Consider the following 20,564-nt stretch of genomic DNA (forward strand, 5'->3'; position numbering starts at 1 on the left):
GCAATAATACATTTTCTGGAAAAATTAGATTCATAATAATAAAATGACAAAAGGAAACAAGCACAAGCTAATATTGGGGGAGACGCTTTGAATCTGTGAATGAGTTTGGAAATCATATTTTAACCAATAGTTTTCCCACATTTATGATTGTATTCGATACATGCTATTTTTTTCTCTTTTCTTTGTTTCTTTTTAATCGTTTGATATTTTATCTTTTATCCTTGATAATAACTATTTAAATGCTGCTCTGAAGGACCTTAGGTTATTCCTCTTCTATGGTTTTAATGTATGATTGATGTAATACAATGATGTTCTTAATGATGAGGTACACAATAAGGCTTGTGATGCAAATGCTTAAATATGAAAGGTTGAATTTCAACCAATACAAATAAAGGTAAAACAAAAAGTCATTGGGCCTCATTACGAGTTTGCCTGTACAGTAACAACGGTACCGGTAAGCTTGCTGGTACCATTGTTACCGTACCTGCAAACTATGAGTTCTGCTCGCGGGTGCCTTTGCAGACTCCAGGTCTGACCTGGTGGCCGTACCGGCACCCGCAAGCAGAATATGATGGTAGCATCGGTACCGTTATTAACGGTACCGTTGCTACCACCTTCCCTATTCCTATGGGCTCAAATAGGAACTGGGAAGAATTTTTTCCAGCGCCCAGAAAAGGGCAATTACCAGGTCCGGCAAGGTCATAATGATCCGGTAATTGCCCTTTTCTGGGTGACGGAAAAAAAAATGAATACTGGCGGCAACTGCCTGTACCGCCAGGCTCGTAATGAGGCCCATTGAAAGCAAACATGAGGCTTTTGACACAAAAATAATTCTTCACTCCCTTTATGTATCACGTCGTCATGCTACTACCCTGCACATTTTTCACCGGATACCGATGTTTTTGCCCTTTCACTGTGGTGGACATTGTTTTTCTCATCTGACAGCATATTGTTCAGAGGAGTTGGAACTAATAGAAGATGCATAGATCTCAAACGTGTGTGTTGCTGGGTGATTAACTATGAAAGTAAAACTATCTTTCTGGAAAGGTGACAATACTTCATAAAAAGAAATCCTTGAAGCTTTGGGAAGACTTGGATATCTAGAAGAATTTAAGAAGGAAGATGAACAATTGATAGAGCAATTAATTTGTCTAGTCTACTTGCCAGGAACAAAGATGTCAAACATTGGTCAACAGCGTTGGTGGATGTTCACAAAACAAGAGATGCAAAGTGAAAATCTGCCACCAACAAGATCCTCTCTAATACCATACATTTTGAGGATACGTTACCAGGTGATGGAGTGGCGGTGCGCTGATCAACAACACCCAAATATCCCAGAGACATCACAATTCGGGTGGGAGAAGGCAGATAATCAATATTCTCCTACTATGTGTACCCTTCCATGTGCACCACAATCAATCATACAGCTGGTACGGTGTGCTGTGCATTGCACTGTGTATGTGTGGTGGCGATGAAGAGCTCTGTGATAATAACTATTTTGTACTTAATAAAAATGAACTCTGGAACTCAGAATATTACCTGTAAAACCTTAATTCCTCTCTTCAAATGTAAATAACTATTGTAGTTTAATAAATCGTATATTTCAATGAGTAAATTGGAAATTATTTCAAACGTTCTAGTTTAGTGAGCATACAGTCGAAGGTTTGTGATGAAGTAGCAATAATTTGCCAGGCTATATTTCAGAAACGGTAAAAGATATAAAAAAATGCCTTACATTAACTTTTCTTTTCCTTTGATTATGTTTAACAAAAAACATACCATATTTTTCATAGAACCACCATAATAGCAGTTACAGTTCAAAAACAAAATTAGAATCCTTAACGGCATCCATCTTTGAATAATCACAACACACAGGCCCTCTGCCAGCCTTGAATTCAGAAAAGACACCTGGCAGTACGTGATAGTATGCTTCATTATCAATTCATCCCCAGTATGTACACCTTCCCTTCATTCAAAATCCAACAGACTAGGTTATTTTAACAGATGTGCCTCAACTATCAAGTCTGAGTGGCAAGGTTTCTCCAGGTACGTAATGGCTTCCAGGCTGACTTCTTTTTATCCTCTGTGCATGCAGAATTGCTTTATTTGAGAGGTAAGCTGTTAACCCATCTTTGGTTTTAGATTGCAATAGGAGGTTTCTCATGGAAAAATGTTCAATATCAATATTTGTAGAAACCATGATTTTGTACTCAACGGGTGTTGCTTTTCCTGCTCTTTTCGTTCGCATGGAGTTCTTTAGTGAATTTTCTAGGTAGGTATCAAATACTAAATAAGTTTCATCATACTTGAGCAGATAAGTTTCTATTTTCTTGTTGAATTCATTTGCAAGGTCATGGCATGTCTTTACATATGACGGTTTCTGCAGTGCTTGCAATTCTGACAATCAGTCAAGGACAGCTGCTGAATATGTTTGCTCTGTTACAGATCATCTGCTCTGAGTAACAAATGATGATGTTGTTAGAAACCTGTGTATGTTGATCCTCTACCAGTATTTTCATTAGCTTGCTTTTGTTTGTAGCTAAAATCATTGTACCATCTAAGTTGAACTTTGAAAGAGGTACTGCAGAGAATTTGTAATTACTCAAGCATTCCAGAAGATTAATGTCAGTTCAACTTCATGAAGCAATCAGCAAACGTGTGAGCAAAGAACGATCTGCCAACAGCTGCACGATGGGTGTGATACATTTGTCTTAACAACTTTGCGTGCACTTTTACACAGCTGAAGGTTCTCTTTCCTCATTGGTGACCACAGGCTACAACTGGCTGATACAATCCGGTCTTCTCTAAAGCTGTTGTACATTTGCCAACCTTTTTCTGACATTCTTGATGTATTCTTCTGAATTCTTTCATCAAAAACTGCCTTTGTGGAGATGTTGATGAGTTCTTTTCCATCATAATTCACAGAGTTGTTCAATGTCATGATTGAGTTGTATATCTGTTGAACATCTTCCTTTTTTGTCTGTTGCTTTGGATGCTGTTAGGTGGTGATATTTTGACCGTTTGTAATCTGTGATTTCTACAATTCCTTTTTGCTTGACAGCTCAGGGGAGGCTAAAAAGAATAGTGCTAGAGCTTGTTTCTTTTGAATAATATTAACCACACCACCAAGTACTTTCATTGCCCTGTTTTGATGTTCCAGAACTTCATCACAACCTAAAGCACATATAGGTACTTTTGTCTTGCTTACTACCAAATTGCCTTTCTCAAACTCACTCCGCAAGTCTGAGTGTTTGCTTTCAAGCAGTTTCATTTCTGCTAAGTACCATGCTATCATACTTGTGTAGTTTATCAAATTGTTGGCGAAAAAGTACTTAACAAACTCATCAAGTGATGCAGGGTGTAAATCCCAGTTTGCAGTTGGGACGGATCTGATAAATAAAAGCATTGTGTCCACCATATGAATGTACTGAAGAGCAACTCTGAGTGTTGGATTTTCTTGAGATTCTTTGATTCTTTGTCCTCAAATTCTACCATTCTGGCCGTCACATTAAAATTTGTCAGAATTGTCACAACATAATTATGGACTGATTTTGTTTCTAGGGAATCATTCACTTGTAAACTTTTAAGTAACTTCTTAAGGTCAGGTTCCATCCTTTCCTTTATTTCAACATGCTCTTTGTAGAGTTCATCGATGATGCATTTGAAAAGTGCAAGCCTTAGTGATGTGTGTGCTTCAACTGCTCTCCTTGCACTTCCTGATAGAATTTTCGACACAGCATTTGCATCATGAAGTACAGTTAAGGTGGCGTCAAAAACTGCTCAAGAAGGAACTAATATATTGAAGCATAACCATTATTATATGTAGCTCATCTGGTCTAAGCATCCAGTTCTTTGACAAGTCTTTTTTAGCCATAACTAATTTTAAAACAGGCTTGTAAAGGCCAAACACCAGTGTTACAACTGTTTTTGATTCTGGGGTGACAACAGATGTTATTTTCTCCAACCTCTTCATGATTGCGTGCTGTGTTTCTGTGATTGTTGGGCTGGCATCTATGAGTGTGAGAACACAGACTCTAGTTTTTCAGTTGGAGGATCAATTATAATGGAATTGTAAGCTGACCACGTTGGAACTGTCGTGAGTGGTTCTGACTCTAACTCACATTCATCAGTCTCGGTTTCTTCAGTGAGATTACAATGTGTATTCAGCAACTCTTCATCAAAACATTCTTGAAAATCACTCAACGGCAAGACTTCCATCATTATTCAAAGTATATACTCAAGCCTGTTGGCATCTAAAATAACCTTATTCCTCTCTGTATAATGAGTGATTTGACTGCTTACAGGATTCTGTGGTCTACAGCCTTTGGGAATGTTGCAAGACATGCCTCAGACAGGGACTGAGGAATCTTCTGCAGTGATCAAAGTGATGATGGTCCTGATATTTCAATTGGGTTTAGGGCATCTGACTCCTCCTTCTCCGGATAGACCACCATAACACAACGGTGCAAAGTTCCTTTACCATATGGAGTATCCTCGAGGAAGTCAATATTGTCATCCGCACAACAGACAAATTTGAGGAAACGTACGATTCTCCACATTCATCCATGCGTTTTTATTACCTATGAGGCTATCTGTGTCTCAGACTGAAGGACTCTGGTGTAATCTATTGAAGCTCCCATGCTATGCAGAAATTGAATGATGAATTTGCTGTGGGTAGCTGTGGGCATTGTAAGTCCTACTGCCACTTGCAAGGGCATTTCGCGGGTATGCTGCGTGGTAGACGTGCTTGCATAGGAAGCTTGTTGTGATATGATATGATATGCTATGGCATTTATAACGTGCCTATACACAAGTGTTTCGAGGCGCGAAAACACTAGCCTTTCTTATAGAAACAGCTGTGACAATTTTCTGAGCCCTGTTCATTACAGTGGTATCCCACTTTTCTGAATTACTTTTCATATCCTTCTGTCCTTGACAGCACCACTTGTAAAAAAGAACACATTCCTTTGGAACAGCATCTGCCAAATTCACTTCTTCAAAATATCCAGTAAATTTCAATTTTTCACAAGTTCTCTCTGTGCAATTGTAGCTGCTTCAAGAATGGTTCTCATATTTTTCTCAATAGCGTCCAATTCTTCTTCTGCACGAGATAGTGCAACATCTGCTGTTACTTTCAGTGATACTTGCTGTGGTTCATTTACCCTTTTTGGGTCACTAAAAATAATGCCAATACAATAAAGCTCTTCTTCTATGAAACTTTTGATTTGTTATTTTGTTTTTTCTGTCCTTCTTCTAACCCATTGTTAGCTGCAATTTTCCTGTAAAGCTTTTTAATTTCCCCATTGTTGTTACATTTTCTTCAAGGTGAAAATCACTGATTGAAGATACAAATTCAACATGTGTTGCTTCGTAAGACAGTGAATTTGGCAGCCTCTTTCAGCTTAGCTTCCTTTGTAAGACAGAGACATTCACTAAATGTGTGTTCCAACATAGCTTCTGATATGCAATTTCCTTATGTGAGAGTCTCCAGGATCTGTACAATCGCTAAGACGAATCTTCAATGTGTCATTGTTAGGCAGTTCTACTGCTCTCTTCAAGCAGATGCCTGCTGAATCAGTTGCTATCAAATATAATTGATTTCTTCTTTTTCCTTCTTTACTGCAAAAGAAGCATTTATTTCTGTCGTACATAGATATTTTCTATCTTGTGGTGTAGCTTCATTCCAACTTTTCCTTGTCTTAATGGCTGGATCTAGACGGCTCTGGCTCACATAACTACTCTCCATGCAATCTTTTGCTTCGATCCATGTTTGCCTTATCAGTACATTGCTTGTAGCATTCCAAATGTCAGGATGCTTTTTCATTTTTCAGTTCAGGTGTTAAGTTGCCTCATCGTAGACTTATATTGAAGTTTTCTATTGTTCCACTCAGCTCTCTTCTTAATACACTCTAAAACCTTTTCATAACATTTTGGATTAACCAGGTGAGATTTCTTTCTTTGTTGACATAAGATAGACAAGGAAAAGTTTGTTATCCGTTTTCTTTTTTTGGCTGATGGTGCAAATTCTACTTTTAAATGACTTTCGATATGTGGAGGTATCGACATTTTGAAAACATTTATTTTACTGAAAGATATAATCAAATTTCACGCTGTAACTTTTAAATGCTCTTCAACCATTTTCAAATTTTCTTTCTAATTACCAGAGCCTGTAACAAAATAGAAGGAAAGAAAGTTAGAAATCATGACAAATTAACTGCAAACAGAAACTTCTAAACAATAAGAGATATCCAATTATTTTAAGGACCTTCTTTATTCAGTTTTTATGGTGAGCAAAAAAAGGTCCTTCGAAGGTATTTGATCGGATCACTCTGAAAGGGTTTATTAATCAAATTGTGATACATAAATTGTGGCGACAGCCATCTTGAATTCATGACATCACACAGGCGTTCTACCACAAATTCAGACAAAATACCTTGTAATACATGATTACATGCTTCATTTGTAATGCACCTCAGATATTCATAAGTTACCTTCATTCAATATGCCACAGAATTACATATGCCCCTCAACTATGAAGTCCAATGTCCGAGGAGACAGTGAGCCTTTGAAACACATGAGCTGCTGGGAGTTGAAGCTCAAAGCTCCTAAAAACATTTAGGGTATGAAACCCATGGCAAGCAGACTGACCAAACTGGTGCTCTGCGTCACCTGAAAACCTATCTAAACTTTTTCCTAAAATCATTGAATTCTGACAGTGTATGCCATAATTTGCAAAAACCATCACACAAAACTACTGCTTAAAACATGCCCAGCCAACCAGGAGCGTCGGAAACTGAGCAGTTGGGGTTTGGAAACAGGTCTTTGTGCCATCAGTATGTCCTCTGTGCCAATTCTTTGGGAATTCTTTAGGAATTCAGACAAGAGTTCACAACTTAAATGATTTATTATTTATTGAGAGAGTGAATTTCTCTTGCATGGCTGGAAGTTCTGGAGTTTAGTGAAAAAAAATACCAGATGAAACTTGAAGGGGTAGAGGGAAGGTGGTTTTCCTAGGGCAGGAGATGATTGAAAAGTTCAAAGCAGTGATTGGGAGCCTGCAATATTCTGTATGATTAAGTCTTGGTTGCTGGTGTTACATTCCAAGTTTCAGAGAGTTACAGTTCCCCTGTATTCTACTAATGATTTGTCACTCTCTCAGCCTTCTCCTCACTTGCTAACATGTTCATATATGAACACCAATGTTTAGCGGCTGTCCCCTAGGAAAGTTGTAGAATTTACATGGCATTTGATTTGAGTATTTGAGCATTTGATAGTAATTGCTAGCATCTGACATGAGGACTGGGGATTTTATGGCAATAGCTGGCATCTATGGCAAATGGTATTGCATTTTAATACATACCTTATAATGCGAAGTCCACGCATTTCATGGCAGTATCTTGCATCTGAGGTGAGTAAATGACATACCATGTCCTGGCATATGAAGGGAACATATAGGATTTGACAAACATGTTATGAGGGTCTATGCATTTAATGATAATACCTGGGATTTGATCCAAGCACATTTAGATGAAAATGCCTTTGACACTTGAAGCCACTACTTGGCATACAATCGTGTACCTAAACATTTGATTGCAATGGATAGCCTTTAATGTAAATACATCGTCACTTAATGTCAATTCTTCCAATATGATTGTGGTATCTGGCATTTCATGTTATTCCTATGCATTTGATGGGAAAACCTAGCATGCAATGTTAGTACTTGATGTTTGATTGCAATATCTCGAATATGATGTGTGTGCCTGGGCATTTGACAGGAATGCCTGGCATTCTGGGGAAGAATGTGACCTTTGGCAGCAGTACCTGCTTTATGATGCGACTACTCACAAATCTTATTGTAATTGTTGACAATTAATTTGAGTACTTGGGCTTTTGATGGCAACAATTGGCCTCTGATATAAATACTAGCTAGTTGATTGAAATATCTGGCATATGACAACAGTTATTGACATTTGTTTGCAATCGCTGAACATTGATTGGAGTACATGGCTTTGGTAGCAATAACTGAGTTTCTGGCATTTGATTGGTATGCTTGGTATGATGTGAGTACCTAGTTCTTCAGAAGGACTGCATGACATGCGATTATCTGGTGTTGAATTGAAATATCTGCTACATAAGGGGTTTGCAACCTTTGGCTTTCCAACTCCAATCTGCCCTAGGCAGTGTAGACAATGGTGAGGAATTATGGGAGTTGTAGTACAACACATTTGGAGGACCGAAGTTTGCAGACCCCTGTTCTATATGATATAAAGAGTACATGGGGATTTGTTGTGAATACTTGGCTTATGATGAGAGCTTCTGTATTTTATGCCAATACCTGTCACCATGGGTGTATGTGGCACTTGATGGCAATGTCTGGCATATGATGTGAGTGTCAGGATCTCTGTACACTGATGTGCCCCTCTTTTTTGGTCAGGATAAAAGGATAACCCTTTCTGGTTCTGAATACATACCAGCATAAAGTAGAAAGCTCAGAGAAAATCAACTCCACTAGGGCAAAAAGACAAGGCATACAAAAACTGGAACAATGCATGGAATCACCGGACTGCAGTTTCATAGAGGAACAAACAAGGATATATGTGGCAGAAAGTGTGGCAGCAACAAGGGTTGCAGGAAGAGTTGTGACATGCTTACATCCTGTCACAGGCTCCTTCGATAATCCACTGCATGCATATGACAAGAAGTGAGTGGCAGCAGCAAAGGACATCTTAGAACAAGTTGTAAAAGACAATGTTTGGCTATTATATTGAAATCAAAAATGGTGGATTGGCTCTGGAGTCCCCCACCACACCGCTTGTCTTACTGCCACAGGATGCCAAGCTGGCCATCACTTATGCAGCTGCCATAGTAAATGTGGTCCTTGCCTCTATGATGCTTCCAGTGCCATGAACCACGTCAATGGTCTCAGCAAGCTGGTATTGAAGTGATACCTGACAATTCAATGGATATTCCTGGTATTTCATCTGGGTACAAGGTCCCCTGTCTGTCTCTGCACACCAAGGACGGTGTGTCTCAGGGGGCTGGGTGCCTCAACCCAAGCCAGTGGATATTGGGCTCTGGGGTGATATGAGGTGGACCCGCTGGTCACTCTCCCTAGGTTTGCTTCACATGACAGAGGTTAGTCACAACACTCATGTGGACCCTACCCACGGCAGAGAAAGCCCAAAGCTCTCCCAAGACAGATACTAGGCCCTGAAAAAAAGCTAAAACTTCATTTATCCAGAGTCAACTTCATTCAACAGCTGGTGATCACATTTTTGCAACCCACTGCTGAAGTCATTCCAAAGCCCAAGCAGGACACTCCATGAGCTCCGGAGATCTGCGCTTGATTCAATGCTTCAAAAGCGCAATTTTCTTACAGTGAATTTCTCTGTATGAGCTCCCAAGACCCACACTTGCTGGTACAATTTCAAATTTTTCAGACCAAAGATTTCTCTGCATCTGAAACTGAGTTACCAATTCCTTTTCTAACAACAGGTAATTCCTTTGCAGATGAGGCAATGTTGCAAGTTCACAGTGAGTCAACATTGTTTAGTGATTCAGGGGGTTTAAAAGGCTTTTCCAGAGTTCTCCCCACATACTGTTCACACACTGAGGAAACTGGAGACCCAGGCATTGCACAGCAGCTCTAGAGACTGAAAGGAAGGGGAGACTAAAATCAAAGATGGCAGATAGGCAAGATGAACTCTTGGTCCGTCACCCCAGACCCAATGTGAGGCCTAGTGCAGTGCAGTAAGGAGCAGAAACCAATCCAGACCCTGTCACAATTACCAGACACAGGTGCAGCCACTAGCCCAACCCATGGAAAGCACTATAAAAATCAAAGACTCTCGTCCACCAGTATGGGTTGTGGGAATAGGAGGCTTGGTTTGACAATGGCTGGAGAATGGACAGAGTTCCTGAAAGCAGAGGCTGAAGAGGCAGTTGAGGTTGGGCAGGTGGTGCCCTCGGAGAGCAATAGGAGCTGGTAAGTCCAAAGGGAAAGGAGAAGGGGGGGTAACATCAGGTGGTAGTGGAACAGCGGAGATAGGGGTAGCATCAGGAGGCAGAGGTTCAGTGGAGTAGGTGGTAACATCATGTGACAAATGTATAGTTGAGTAGGTGGTAACATCAGGTGGACAATGTGATACAGTGGAGGTGGTATTAAAATCAGGAGGTGAAGGTGGTACAGAGATGAAGGAGGTGGTAATACAAGGAGGGGAAGTTGGCACTGAGATGGAGGAGAAGGTAACATCAAGAGGTGAAGGCAGTACATCAATCGATAGGTGGTAACATCAGGAAGTGAAAGTGGTACAGGGGTGAAGGATGTGGTAGCAACAAGAATAGAAGAGGTAGATAAGAGGTGGTAACACCAGAATGGGAAGGAGGAGGAGATAACATCTAGTGAAACCAAAATTGAGAAGACAAATACCAGTACTGTAGTTAGACAGAAAAAGGAGGTTCCACTCGGCAGGTCTGCCGTAGGCAGGACCAAGAGGTGGGAGGAGGAACAAGAGTGCATCAAGGAGAATAGAATACAGATGAAAGAGGCAAAAGGGGAAGAAGCACAAGGGGCCTTAGCTAGGGCAGTTTAAAACAATACCTCTCCAACTCTCCCTGCTGACTACCCCTACTGACCATTCTGCTGCCAAGACTATGCTCTCAAATTAGTCTTGGGGTAACAGACGGTGGACAGTTCCCAACTAATTCATCATTTAAAGGGCTCAGGACACTCTAGACGTATAGAACTCTGTCGAACTGAAAGGAGTGGGAAGGGAAGACCCAAGAGCCCAGGTAAACTTGGGGGTTATTTGTGAGATGGAGCATCTTCCCAGAACTGGAGAGGCTCAGTTAATCTCTAGGAGAAGAACCTATCCTGACAGTTTAGTTTTGGGGTGATCCTGTTTGTATTTTAAGTTAACCCCATTTGTAGTTATCTCTAAAAATACATGTTTTGAAGTGTAATCAGTGGTCTTGGTGTATTTCTTGATTCCATGTAGTCCTGTGACAGTGCCCTGCCTTTGATGGCAACAGCTTCCATATAATGTGAGTACCGGGCCACTTCATTGGAGCGTAGGATGTGACTGCCTAGGCATTTGATGGCAGTACCTGCCATGTGACGTCTGTACTTTTCATTTAATGGCTTTACCTGATAGCAAAGTGAGTACCTGACACTGGATAGGAATACCTGGCATGGTGTGAGTACCTGAGCTTTTTGTTATAATGCCTGCCACGTGATGTTTCTGGCATATGATATCAGTTCCTGCAGTATAATTTGACTTCCTGTGTATATGGTAGCAAGAGCTGACAGCACAGAAACAAATGTCTCTATACAACATTTAAACCTGTTGAATTTAAGTGTGAGTTTCAATGGATTGCTTTTCGCCCGCAGTTTCCCCATCTTGATTTGTCCATCGGTCATCCGTGCATTCCCTCGGCGGTGAAAGAACTGTCAGGAAGGAAAGCCACCTTAGCTTCGAAGTCGTTTCTGTCAGCGGTCAAGCCCTCAGCGCGACAGTCGACGATGGTTTGTTTGTACCGCTGTCAAGAGTGGGGTTCTTTAACTTGATGCAATCCATTTTTGTCATCGTTGACCCCGATGATCAAGTTGACCCCGTTTACACGGGATCCGGCATCGTCGATTATTTCAATGACCAGGCCGATTTATTGGCCCTGACTCAAGGTCTGAAGAACGCTAGTGGCCTAGATACTTCCCCAGGTCTTGTGTTGCAGCAAAACCAGCCCTATACTCATGCTAATATCAATGTCAAGTCTCTGGTTGACAGGGTTGTTGACACCCTTGGGTTGAAGTCGTCTACCACAACTCTTCAAGAGTATGAGCTCACTGATATATTGGACGAGGGTCCCACAGTTGAGCATAACATGCCATTTGACCCAGCCATTGCGGATCCTTTACCCTCCTTATGGCAGCACCCTTGTACCCCTGCACTATTCCCCATGTAAACACCAATTTTACAGGGACGTATAGGCCAGCAAGAGGAGACCCTTCCTTCCTTGTCACACACCCGTCCCCAGAAGGGATGGTTATGTAGGCTGCCACTATTTTCACCGGACCAGTGGCATCCACTTCCAATCTGCTTCCGGGCAGAGAGGGAAAGAAGTTGGACGTTTAGCCAGAAAGGAGTTCCCCTCAGGCAGCATGGCACTCAAAGCCACAAACATAGTCTGCGTATTCGCAAAATACTCCTTTGGCTTGTGGAAAGCTGTGGAACATGCTGCTGAATACGTCCCTGAGGGTGCCATGCAGGATGGATTTTTACAGCTGGTGGAGGATCGGAAGGAGGTAGCCAAGCATTCATTGCAAACAGGCCTGGACATAGCTAACTGCATTGGCCGATCAATGAGTTCAGCAGTTGTAATGAGAGTCAGGCCTACCTGAAAACTTCTGGCTTCCCTCTGAATGTGCAGAACAGGCTGCTTGACATGTCCTTTGAGGGAGACATGCTTTTCAGTCACAAAGCTGACAAATCCTTGGAAAAGTTTAAAGAATCCAAGTTGGATGCTAAATCACTGGGCCTAGCGGCACAGCCGGCCAAACCTGCCTTCAACTTTGCCTCCAAAGGTAGGGGCTATAGGTGTTATGTGCCCTATGGCAGGAAGGCGCATCTCCCGCAAGCCATGCAGGGCAGAGGTGCTTATCGCATCCTGGAAGGGGCAGAGGGGCTTCTAGAGACGAACAAGCAGCAAAGTGGCAGGGGCGCCCGTGCCCTCTAAGCTGCTTTGATGTTCGCTCCCACAATGCACCGTTTAGTGGACAGTTGGCAGGACACTGGCCCCAGTTGCAGGATATATTCTCTGATGCCTGGGCCCTGTAGTTGATTCAGTGGATTTATTGTTTGACCACCGGACAGACCCCCACTGTTCCCAATCCAACCGGGACAGGAGCTCCAGGAATAACTGAGAACCCTGTTGTCGAATTGTGCCGTGGAAGAGGTACCTCCTGAACAGAGAGGATCGGGCTGGTGTTCCCGGTATTTCCTGGTACCCGAGAAGGGAGGAGGTCTCTGTCCCATTCTGGACCTCAGGGCTCTATACAAGTTCCTGAAAAAAGACGAATTCAGGCTGGTGACGTTGAGAGAAATTCTCCACAGTGTCGAATTTCAAGACTGGCTGATGTCAATAGACCTGCAGGACGCTTATTTCCATGTGCCAATACACCAAAAGCACACGAAGTTCCTATGGTGCCTCATAGGGGACAAGCACTATCAGTTCAAGGTGCTGCCTTTTGGGTTGACTTCCACTTCAAGGGTGTTCACCAAGCTCATGGCAGTAGTTGCAGCTCACCTCAGCAGATCTAGGGTCCATGTATTCCCGTACCTGGACGACTGGCTAATCCGGGGGAAACCAGCAGTGCAAGTTTTTTCTCCTCTGCAAGTCACCTGCCTACTACTGCACAGGCTGGGCTTCTCCCTCAACTTGAAGAAGGCTCATTTGACACCAGTTCAGCAGCTCCAGTTCATCGGAGCAGTCCTAGACACTCAGGTAGGGAAGACTTTTCCTCCCGAATAGAGAGTCAGCAACATATCCCAGATGGTGCAATTGTTTCAGAACCATGCCACCCTACCAGCGGATTCCTTCCTCTGCCTTTTGGGTCTCATGGTCTCCTGTATCTTTCTAGTGCCAGAGGCCAGGCTGCGCATGAGATCCTTTCAGTGGCTACTAAGGGACCACTGGTCTCAGTATCTGGAAGCACTCATGGATCACCTCTCAGTATCCAGCCAGGTAGTTTGCGAACTTGGTTGGTGGAACACGCGCTGCAGTCTCATGGTGGGGGAACCCTTCTGGCCTCCTTGGCCTCTGGCCCGAGTGGTCATGGATGTGTCTCTGAAGGGTTGGGTCGCCCACTGTGAGGATTTGCAGGTGAACGGCCTCTAGTCTCCATCAGAAGCCAGGTGGCACATCAACAGGCTGGAGTTGTGGGCCATCAGGTTAGCCCTGAGGGCCTTTGCCACGTCTCTCAGAGGGAAGTATGTCCTCGTTCTGGCGAACAACACAGTGGCCATGCACTACCTCAACAAGCAGGGTGGTGTGCACCCCCGCCCACTCTGCACAGAGGTGATACAGCTGGTTTCGGGAGAACCAAATCTCGGTCTCAGCAGTTCACCAGGCGGGGGCAAAGAACATCTTGGTGGATGCTCTGAGAAGGCAGAGTATGGTCTCACATGAGTGGGAAGTGTGCTATGAAGTCCTAGAGGAGGTCTTCGCTCTCTGGGGTAAACCATCAGTGGATCTGTTTGCCACAGAGTCCAAAAGGACGTGTGAACAATTTTGCTTGAGGGAATTCCCAGCGACCGGCACACTGGGGGATGCGTTTCTGGTCGATTGCACCTTCCGTCTCTACTATGCCTTCCTCCCCATTCCTGTCATCCCTTGGGTTCTTAGGAGGGTGAAGAGCTTTCGAGTGACCATGATCTAGATCACCCCGGATTGGGCGAGGAGGACATGGTACTCCGATCTCTTTGATCTGTGCATCTGTCCGCCTCACTGGTTGCCTCTGCATCCGCATCTCCTGAATCTGTTGTAGGGTCGAATGCTCTACCCAACCCCGGATTCTCTCAACCTAAATGTGTGGCTCTTGAGAGTATGAGGTATGATGACTGGGACCTCTCAAAGTACATAGTTGAGGTGTTGCTGACTGTGCACAGACCTTCTACAATATCTCTGTACGTGTGCAGGTGGAGAACATTTGAGGCCTGGTGCAGGGAACATGCGATTGACTATATCTCTTGCCCCACCACCACAGTGATGGGGTTCCTTCTCTCACTGGCCTCAACAAGCCTCCAGGTAACACAGTCGAAGGGTTTTGGCAGCCATGTCTGTGTTCAAGAGGTCTCCGACCAAGGTTCTTTCTTTACTGTTCCAGTCATGTCCCAATTCCTGAAGGGCCTTTTCAATAAGTTTCCACCAACCCCATTTGTCGTCCAAGATTTGGAATCCATAGAAAGATCATTACGGTGAGCAATTTCTCCTTTTCATCTATTCCCTGACTATCTTTCCTGCACCAAATAGGATGGAGTTTAAAGTTGCCACTGCCTTTGCCTGAAGTATGGTGTTTTTTTTCTCATTGTCATCCCAGATCCCTCTACCATTCAACAAAAGAGAGAAACCTTCCCATTCCAGCTGCAGGCGGATTTCACAACTCGTGACCAGAGGCGTGTAAGGCGCATCATCAGCCACGAGAAGTACATCACGATGAACAGGTTGGTGCAGGAGGCAGCAAAGGGAAGGCAATGACAATGGTTGTTCTCTGTTTATGTCAGTGTTGTGTGCACATGTGACGGAGGATGAACGTTGTTTGTAGGCGTATGCGGGTGTGCAGGCACATGCAGTCATTTGGTATGCTGTTGTGTGTCATTAGAGGTAGGACATTATGGAATAATTTACGGAAGGCATCTGCAAACAGTTGGCTCAATACTGACACCTCTTACAGCATTCACTGAGGGGACATGCATGATGAGATGGGCTAGTATTCCTGTGTACATTTTACTAAGCGCTGAGCCTCTCAGACTTTTTTTCTGCATAGCTAAGTTGCATCGTGCACACCTAATTCTTTTGTATGCATTACTCCTTTGTTCCTCCTACTTGCCCCATTCATACTTATTTTTAAAGGATGGGAAGAGGAAGAGTAGGAGTTGGTGTAATGAAGATGACTGGTAAGTCATCTGGCCATTACACCCTTAACCTTCTTCCTCATCCCAGTCCTTAATAAGTAACACGAGGCACGAGGAAGCATAGGACTCTGTAATGAAAATAACAGGTTAGTTATCCAGGCATTTTCTCCCAGCAGTCTAGTGGGTGGAGGGCTGGAGCCTGTTGACATCATCAGTCCCCTGTGGTTTCACGCATTTGAGTGCTGTGGACAAATTGCGTGGCCCTTGCAACTATTGAAAAGCTATTTTTTAACTGCATGCTTTCTCTTTAATCCCGTGAAGGAGTGAAAACTGTAAAACTGTACAGCATTCAGCGTTTTAAGTGGGATGAGAAATCGGGGCGGGGGGTCTAACAAGACGGTGAAGCCTGAGTGATTGACGTGACCTAAGGGGCGGTGGCAAGACCTACATTCAAGCTTTAGAAATAAAAACTTTAGAAATGTGTATAACACATTCCAGGACCTACCAGAGAGTATCATGTGTGAGTGATATTTCACAGTGTTCCTGTTTAGTTTGCCCAGAGACGTTTTTATGGGAGGGCAAAAGGGGCACTTGCTCAGGGCCACCACCTTGGAGGGGCCCCCACAAGGCTGGCTGATCTGAAGAAGTAAGATTCCATTGTTCACCAGTCTTAAAAAGCACACGTCAGGATATTTTATGGGGTGCTGCTGAGGCTCTAAACCCATTGCCTTTCTGTTTTGGCAAGTGCATTCTGCCTTGATCAATTCATCATGTATTGCTTTCTGTGTTCACTGTAATATACATAGTTTGCATGTTCCTTATGGCACAACTCTGTAGCATTCTTTCCTTCCTGTGGGAATTATGTTGATCATGTGCAATAGGTCATGGTGAAATGCATATTGATAAATTGAGTGCCACAATGGTTCAGAAGTTAGCTCAGTGTGTGAAGCACCCATTGCAGAGATATGTGTTCATATGCAAAATTAGAATATCACATTCCAGCAAGACTGGCTGAGCCTTTCCTATGAAAGTTTATAAAGCTGCCTGCATATGTACTTGGTTTTGCAGAACAACATCTACTATTATCAGCAATGTACCTGTACCAGATAGAGGTTGCTATATAAACTAATATATCATCCGTATGGTGAAGGTCTAGAAATTGGTTTGTTCAGATGGGGTATTGTAAAACCTAGACAATCGCCTCCAATAATTGCATAAACTGTTAGTCCAAGAGGTGAATAAATATCCAAATTCATGACTATGGAAGGACAGCGTTAATGTTTGTGTCCAGGATTTGCCATCAGTCGATACAGCGATTCTGATCAAATTATCTAATATATCTTACATTACTGTACTGTCTTCTTTGAGGTTTGCCTTCTTGCATGCTGCTGGTATCGTTTATCCCATTACTTGATCTTTCTTCTTATGTAGGCCATTTGGGTGGAAGGGTTGGTAGACAGAAAGCATATTTTAAGGTCTGCTTGTTTGACACAAAAAACGGTTTGCTCTTGGTAAAAGTCAAAGGTTTTTATTCACATTTATAAATAAAAATGTCACAAGCCATTGTTCTGAAAGTATTTAAAGCTTTAAAATACAAAAGACAAACCCAGATTAAATGTGTTAAATCACACCTATTGGTATGCTGGTTCTTATATACTTCTCTTGATGATGGAGAGAATGAAGCTAGAATCATTCCCATTTTGCATAACATCCTTCTATAATATTTTGTTTAAACATTGTCATGTTTGGTAATGTGATTCGTCTACTTTCCAAGTGCGTTTTTTTTATTAAAATGAGATTGTATTAGTTCATGGTAAGAACTGGAAAACAAAGTGTTCAAATGCTGAAATTGCAGAGTTGGCACAAATCCCAGCTTCACCCCTTCACCCCTTAACCAACGTGTGATCCTGGGCATCTCATTTAATCTTGTATTTCATAACCTTTCAATATTGCCAGTCCCAACCTTTCAAAATTGTCAGCTCTTCTGAGTGATTTTCTTCTCATGGTATGATCTTCATAAAAGCCTTATTCATGGTTTCACTGTGTTAATAGTGAGCATATTTATATCGCACACCACAGGTATTTGTTCCTTTGCTATCTAATGGCAATACTATTTGAAAACCATATCCCACTTCTAATCTCAGTCTGTCTGGATAAAGACACCTTCCTGGTAGCTTCTAATCTGCCTCCACTATCCATGCTACGGTATATGTAGCATTCTCCTTCCTTCCAATTGGTGGTCTCTATCCATGCATGAGCACTTTTGCATTCTGGGAGGCAGCTAATGTGAGTTCTCTGTCTATTATGGGTTACATGTACCTTTTACATACGGTCCTGTTTTAATGCTACATCTACCATCCTATATGTTATTGATAAAAAGTATCCTGTACGTACTAGAACAGTAACCCCTTTGTTGACTACTAATGTTGAACTTCAAATACTACATGTTTATCATTCTGAGCAGAGCAAGAATGAAGAGGGCAAGGGGATTTAAAGTGAGTAAATGTGCTTATTATGCTGCGAGACAGCATATCAACCTATAGGTTGTGAGCGCAACAGGTGGGGGGCGCGACCAGTATTCTTAATCCCTTAATTCCTTTGGTTTGGTGGAGGGGGACCCCAAAGATGTCCGTGCCCAGGGCCCCAAAAGTGCTTAAAATGGCCCTGAGTTTGCCTTTAAACCATACATGCCAAATTAATCATTGCATTCCGGAAACTTAAGTCCAGTCCTGGTTATAACTTTGCATTCTGGGACTTGACGTTCTGGATTTTACCATTATAAATCCTGGACTACAAATCAGAGAATGCAAAGTTAAAACCAGGACCGGGATACTGTCTCCCAAATAGATAATATTGGCATGTAAACATTCAAAGTTTGCCCGATATGCCCAATACAGGATCATTAATCAGTCCTGTTTTTTTCGTGGCTTTCTGCAACTTGTAGTCCTAGATTCTCCATTCTAAATCCTGAAATACACACCCTAAAGAGCACAAAAAAGGACGGGACTAACTATCATCTGTTGCATAGAACGTGGCATGCATTACGCACCAGGGCATTGAGACATTTAAGAGCCATGCAGTCCTGCGACATTGCCACTGATCCCCAGTTCATGTGTCATTACATTCCTTTGTTTCCAAGAAAAGGAAGAATGGTAACATCTTATTGCAACCATCTGAGTATGAAAGTCACAAGAGTGTTATTGTAAGATGTCCTGGCATGCACAGAGCAGGCTGAGAGCAGACAGACCATTGATGAGCTCTGCGAGCAGTCACCATTGCTTCACAAATTAGGAACACACCAACGTGCTTTCTCTTTTAAAAGGCAACCATTAAAGAGCGGAAACACTAACGTGCATAAATAAAGGGAGAACAGGATATAGCATTTTATTATTTTCAAAAATATACCTATATAATTACTGGTAAGATAATGTATTATATTTACTATATTGTATATAAAGGTATTTATCTGCATGGGAATTTTTCATTTACAAACTATTTGTGTCTTACTTTTGCATAAATTATCCAGAAAATGTCCCTTAACTGACAAGTTTATGGTTCCATGATGACCGAGGAGGAGTGTACAGTAGATGCCCGCTGGGGCACTGGTTTAGTAATGAAGGATACTGCAAAAGCTGCAGGCAGTTTGCCCCGGATTGGCAAAAGCTTTCAAAAACGTCCATAGCAAGGCATTTTAACTGTAAACTCCTCTTCAGTGCTAGATCACAGTGATAAAAGAATGGTTAAAGCAAACCATTCCCCTCTCGAGAGGGTGGCATTGTTCAGCCTTGGATTGCATAGCAGGGCCATCCCCTACTTAAGCCCCATCCCCAGAACCACGGACCACAGGGCTTTAAGTGGGCCGGGCCATCCAAGGTCGGGACCCGACAGTCTCCAAAAAGTGGGGCTGAGCTGTGGCCCTGCCAGGGCCCCCCAGTCCCTCCACGCCATGGCAGGATACATTATCCCACCACGGCACCTTCCATTTTAAAATGAGGCAAGCTGTGACTGACAGAAGTCACAGCCAGCCACAGCATTGCTGAAACTGGAAGTTGCAGTTTCAGCAACACTGTGGCTGGCTTGCACTTCAGTCAGTCACTGTAACTTCCTCTCGTGACCTCTCACATGAGGGGTCACGAGAGGAGGTTATGGTCCCTTTGTTTCCCCACACCCTCCCCAGGCCACTGACCCTCGGAGAACCTGGAGCCTAGATGATCTAATCTGCAGATTAGATCTCGGAGCACCCAGGTTTGCTAGGGTCAAAGACGCCTCAGTGATCTAATCTGCCCGAGGCGTCTTTGTCGTTGTCAAAGCTTTATAAAAGATGCCTTGAATTGTGTACTTTTCAAGCTATCTTTTATAGACATGGAAATATGTAACATATTTCTATGTTTATAAAAGATCGCTTTAAAAGTACATAATTCAAGCCATATTATATAAAGCTTTGTCAATGGACAAAGACACCTCAGGTTTTGTCCGTCCTCAAAGCTTTATAAAAATGGCTTGAATAAGGTACTTTTCAAGCAACCTTTTATAAACATAGATCTATGTTACATATTTCCATTGCAGTGGCATTCCGCCAAGTAACTCTGCCTGTGACAGAAAAAGAAAACAAAACCTACACCCTAGGGAACCTAAAAATTGTTAGCACATAGTAATGAACAACATTATCATCTTTACATGAAGAAAGGACCAATATCACCTCTGAAGACACTGTCTTGGTATACAATATTCCTACCCCAGCTGATTGAACCATAACAAAACTTTAGGCTGCAAGTTCCTAAAGGAGTGGGTGGACGGGTGTTAGTTCTGGGCTGCAAATAGGCTGAGACTCTGCCGCCCCGGACCTTTAAGCATCCCCATGGGCACCGAGCCGGTTCTGGCCAGACCAGGGGCATGCCCCTTCTGTCTCCCTCGGGAGAGTCGAGGCGATTGATC

General features: G+C 42.7%; 1 protein-coding gene across 1 annotated transcript in view; it reads left to right on the plus strand.

Annotated features, from left to right (window-relative positions):
• The window catches only part of LOC138504783 (circularly permutated Ras protein 1-like), a 792,342-nt gene that overhangs the window by 542,877 nt on the left and 228,901 nt on the right, over positions 1-20,564 (plus strand). The window contains exon 13 of the mRNA XM_069625266.1: positions 15,095-15,218. Coding sequence (XP_069481367.1) covers positions 15,095-15,218 — 124 coding nt within the window. The remainder of the gene's footprint in view (positions 1-15,094; positions 15,219-20,564) is intronic.

The sequence above is a fragment of the Ambystoma mexicanum genome, chromosome 11 (genome assembly GCF_040938575.1).
Source record: "Ambystoma mexicanum isolate Mex_15411 chromosome 11, UKY_AmexF1_1, whole genome shotgun sequence".
NCBI lineage: Eukaryota > Metazoa > Chordata > Amphibia > Caudata > Ambystomatidae > Ambystoma > Ambystoma mexicanum.